General features: G+C 45.1%; 1 protein-coding gene across 1 annotated transcript; it reads left to right on the top strand.

The window, feature by feature from the left end:
* The first annotated feature begins 863 nt into the window (after positions 1-863).
* Positions 864-4,856, top strand: LOC149173894 (uncharacterized). The gene is made up of 2 exons (XM_089426864.1): positions 864-2,166; positions 2,671-4,856. The coding sequence occupies exons 1-2, from the start codon at positions 864-866 to the stop codon at positions 4,854-4,856; spliced, it is 3,489 nt and encodes a 1,162-aa protein (XP_089282990.1).
* Positions 4,857-5,341: the final 485 nt, after the last annotated feature.

Here is a 5,341-nt window from a genome sequence, read left to right as displayed (position 1 = left end):
CAGATACTGGATTATGAGGGTGTTCCATTTCGGTGCAACCGGTGTCACCAGGTAGGGCATCTCTATAAGGATTGCCCTCTCAATAATCGCGGGAACAGCCCTCCAAAATATACTCCTATTGTTCCTCGAAGAACTGCACCTCAGATCTCCCCGCCTCAGATGGTTTCATCGACTCCTCATGGAGTGCTTCATCATCCTCCGTCTTCTGCTGTGGGCACATCCACTCCTCCCATGACAAGGACAAGGGCAGCAGCTGCAGCAATTCAGAAATCGGGTACTGATCTATCTCTGTCATCTCATACTCTTTCCCTTTCATCTGATTGCATTAACTCTATCTCTGTATCAAAGGCACAATGCTCAATTCCGCCACCCCCTCCTTCTACTGCTACTATCCCTCCTTCCCTTACCCTTGATCATTCCCCATCCCCATCTCGCCCTAATGTGCCTCACCCTGAGACAAAACCGCCTCACCATTATTCTCTCCGGCCCCGAACCTCACAATCTGTATCTGATGGTACCTCGGGGCTATGCATTATTCCCCCTGAACCTGGTCACACCTCATCCAGGGGTCGAAAATCAAATCTGAACAAAGCCATTAGGCGTGCTGGGGCTGAAGTTGCTTCGGGACGTCAATCCACCATTGTCGGGGCCCTTAGAGCTACAAACCCCCCACAGCGGGGTCCCCCATGAAGTGCCTATCCTTCAACTGCAGGGGTTTAGCTAGCTCCCCCAAAAAACTAGCCCTAAAACGACTTTTTCAGGTCGAATCTCCTGACATCATCTTCCTTCAAGAGACTCTGGGTTCTGCAGAATCCATATCTCTTGCCTTAAAATCGATTGGGCCAAAATGGCAGTACATAGGGATGGATGCTATGGGCCGTTCGGGTGGAATGGCCATTGGACTAAATCCTTACTCCATCAGACTGGACTCTTCATGGGGAGGGCCTGGATATTTGGGAGCTGACATTTTTTCAAAAGACCTAGGGCTGCCACTGCGCATCATCAATATCTATGGACCCTGTCAGCAGAGAGAAGGATTCTGGCGCACCCTCCTTGATCGATCTTTGCTGCAAGAGGAAAACCTGATCATTGGAGGCGATCTAAATTTCTCCTTGGGATATGGTGAATCATGGGGCTCATCTGCACAAGCAGATCCCATTACAGACTTCATGAGGAACCTGCTCGAACAGCATGATCTCATCGACATCCCCATGAATCACCCTCTTCCCACATGGAGGAACCGTAGGATCGGGCCAGCAGCTTTGGCTCGCAGACTTGATCGTTTTTTGATCAAGGGACCGCTGCTTCGCCATCTCCATCACTATAAGCAGTGGGTGAGTTCTGGGGGAATCTCGGATCACTCTCCCATCCTGATGGAAATTTTGGGCCCTCACCCAAAACCAAAAGCTCCTTTCAAATTCAACCATCATTGGTTGCAGGACCCTGGTTTCTCTAAACTTGTCACGGACTTTTGGGCTGCTCACCCTATTGACAGAGAATCCTCTTTGGCTAGGGGTTTTGTCAAAAATTTGACGGAACTTAAACATATTGTGATTGAATGGGCAAAGATGAAAAAGGCCAAGGAAGATGAACTGCTCATCTCGATAGAAGCAGACATTCACGCTCTGTTGGATGAACAAAACCTGGGCTTTATCTCTGAGGAAAGCAAACATAGGCTGGTCGATCTAGAAAAGCAGAAGCACAGTATACTCAAGCTCAGGGAGGAATCGATCAGGCTGAGGAGTAGAGCTACTTGGCTCAAGGCAGGGGATGAAAACTCCAGATTCTTCCATAATTTTGCAAATGGGAGGAGAGTGGCAAATACCATCTGGAACCTACCCTATCCTGATGGGGGTCTGGCAGACTCCTTCAACAAGCTCTCCAGACTAGGCACCTCCTATTTCAAAGGTATCTTCAAATGCCCTGAAGGAACCAACCTTGCTGAGATCATTCGCGTAGCTTCCCATTTCCCGAGGTTTGTTAACAATGAAGACTTGGAGGATCTTAATGCACCGGTCACCATGAATGAATTGGAGAACACCATCAAATGGTTTCAGAAGGAAAAGAGCCCTGGTCCCGATGGATGGACCATTGAATTTTATCTGGCCTTTTATGACATCATTGGAGAAGACATCTTAAAGGTGGTGGAGGAGAGCAGAACCTCTGGTCAGATCTATCATGCCATAAATACCACCTTCATTGCTCTCATTCCTAAGTCAGACTCTCCATCATCCTTTGCTGATTTTCGTCCCATTTCGCTATGCAATGTTCTCTATAAGATCATATCCAAGATCATTGCCAATAGGATCAGACCCATCCTATCCAAACACATAGCTCCTCAGCAATTCGCATTCTTGGAAAATAGACAGATTCATGAAGCCATTGGATCCGCACAGGAAGCCATTCACTCTATTTGGACCAAGCACCTCAAGAGCATCCTCCTCAAAATTGATCTCTCAAAGGCCTTTGATAGAGTCAGCTGGCTATACATCAAGATGATTCTCATCCATCTGGGCTTTCCTCATCAGCTTATCACTTGGATTATGGCATGCATTACTACTCCAACTTATAGTATTCTGATTAACGGCGCTGCATCCCATTTCTTCCACTCAGAAAGGGGACTTCGTCAGGGATGCCCCCTTTCCCCCCTCTTGTTCCTATTGGTTACAGAAGCGCTCAGTCGACTCATCATTTCTGCAAAGAGGGAAGGAACTATCCGAGGATTAAAGATCTCAGAAGCATGTTTCCTAACTCACCTTCTGTTCGTGGACGATGTCCTTATTCTCCTTGATGGAAGTATCCGGGATACCTCATCCTTCAACAGAATCCTTAATCTTTTTTCTCATGCCACGGGAATGGTGGTAAACCATGAGAAGTCTTCCATCACTTTGGTTGGTACTTCTGTAGCTGAAACACAATCGGCTATGCGGGCTTTTCCTTTTATCACTCAGCCTCTGGATCGAGGTCTTAAATACCTTGGATATTGGCTAAAGCCTACAAATCAAAAAATAGCTGACTGGGTGTGGCTTGTCACCAAGATCGAAAAGAAAATATCATGTTGGTACTTCAGATACCTCTCCAGAGCGGGAAGATTAACTCTGATCAAATCAGTGCTGGAAGCGACCCCTGTATTTTGGATGGCATTAGCATGGATACCCCGGAACATCCTCACCAAGATTCAGAGACTATGCAACAGATATTTGTGGGCTGGAAAGGAAGAGAAGCGCACCTTTGCTTGGATCTCTTGGAGCAAGATTGCCCTACCCAAGAAATGGGGGGGATGGGGATTAAAGGACCTGGCATCCTTTGCAAAAGCCCTTGCTGCAAAGATGGGTTGGGCGCTGCTGACTTCCCACAGTCTATGGACTGACATTGCATACCATAAGTACATCTGGCCTCTCGACATCATCGACTGGGCTAGACTCCCAAGCTGGAACAGAACGGGCATCTCTTCCATATGGAAAGCTCTCCTTCACTCCCTCCCCCTCCTCAGAAGCAATATCGTGTGGCGCATCAAAAGTGGAAACAGAGCACGCATAGGTTTGGACCCATGGAGCGGATGCGGTGGTAGACACAGGCTTCCTCCAGATCTGATTGCCCTCTTAAACTCTCGTGGCATCAAAGTGCTTGCTCAGATTGCGGATACTGAGGGCTCAGACATATTGCATCAGGCTTGGAAATCTGGCACTCAACTAGACATACCGATCAGATGGCACGAACCATGGAAAGAATATTGCGATGCCCTCACAGAATCCCATATCAGAATTGTGGAAGGACCGGATGAACTCATCTGGCAGATTGCTGATAGTGGGATTTACTCTCCTCGTGAAGGATATAAGGTCATCATCACCCACAGGAAGCCGGAAGTGCTAGACAGATGGTGGCACCAGATTTGGAAGTTAACTGCATCACCCAGGTCGAAATTATTTTCCTGGTGTGTCCTCCGCAATCGCATTCCCACTGATGACCTCCTCAAGCGTAGGGCAGTATCGGGACCCTCGCGATGTGTGCTGTGCAAAGCAGACACAGAAACCACTGAACATTTATTTTTAAGATGCCCCATTGTTCAACAATTATGGCATAATATCAAATTCCACATACAGTATACGGGAGATTGGTCTGGTATAGACCTTATCAGCGCTTGGATAGATTGGGGGAACAAACACAGTGGATCGAAAATAGTAAACCTCCCTATCATTGTTAATTGGTCTATTTGGAAGGCTAGAAATAGAATGATATTTGATGGATGGGAGGCTAGGTGGCCACTCGTTGAAGCTGGTATCATCACAGCATATAACGAATTACCAAATCCTCCTCCCTCAAAACAGCGACGGTCGACCCCTCCCCCCAATATCGACATGAGCTCGCCATGGGCATTCTTCGATGGGGCTGCAAACGAACATGGTTGCGGAGGGGGCATCATTTTCCACAAATCCCCGAGGCACTTCTATCACATCAAAGTAGGATTGGGGGCTGGCACAAACAATCATTCTGAGCTCATTTCTCTCCGTCATTTGCTACATTTTGCACTCAGTCACCAATGCACCAGCATCAACATATTTGGCGATTCTCAGATTGTCGTTAACTGGGTCAATAGAGTTACCACATGTCACTCACACACTCTAAATGTACTGCTTGATGAAGTTTTTATACTAAAGGATGCTTTTAACTTTTTTCATATCTCTCATATATACAGAGAACATAACCAGAATGCTGACAAGCTTTCCAAGGAGGCCGCGGTGATGGAGAATGGATTATGGGAAATCACTGAATTTTTGGATCAGCAGGAGCAGAAATACTACCACCGGCCATATATAGACCCGACATATCCTACTGCGGGTCAACAGGCGACATAACAAAACAGTATTTTGATGTTTTTTGACTGCCCATCATGATATACTTTGAAAAAGATTGCGGATTGCCAAAAATGGCACCAATTTTGTACAAATTTTTGTAAATGTAACAGACAGATATACAGCGCTGACTTGCAAATATTTGTGAAAATGTACAGAACAGGTGGCATATGCTACAAAGCATCTACATATGTAATCTTTCATATTTATAATGAAATATTACGGATTTTTCCAGTGGAAAAAAAAAAATATACTAATGTACATACACTTATATATACATTAAATCATTACGTATATCTGTATATACCAATATATATATTGGTATACTAGTAATGTGCATACTAGTAATATTTGTAACATTAACATGGGTTATATATATTAGTATACATAACGATATATACAAGCTTGTGTATTCTAGTATTATATAAATTAGTATAAAATAAATTGTATTGTATAATACTATACATACTAGTATAGAAAAAAACACA

Source organism: Pinus tabuliformis, chromosome 4_2 (genome assembly GCF_031772625.1).
Source record: "Pinus tabuliformis cultivar Carrire ecotype Pingquan chromosome 4_2, CPIR1, whole genome shotgun sequence".
Classification (NCBI taxonomy): domain Eukaryota; kingdom Viridiplantae; phylum Streptophyta; class Pinopsida; order Pinales; family Pinaceae; genus Pinus; species Pinus tabuliformis.
The sequence above is the reverse complement of the archived record's forward strand: the minus strand, read 5'-3'. Positions and strand labels throughout refer to the sequence as shown.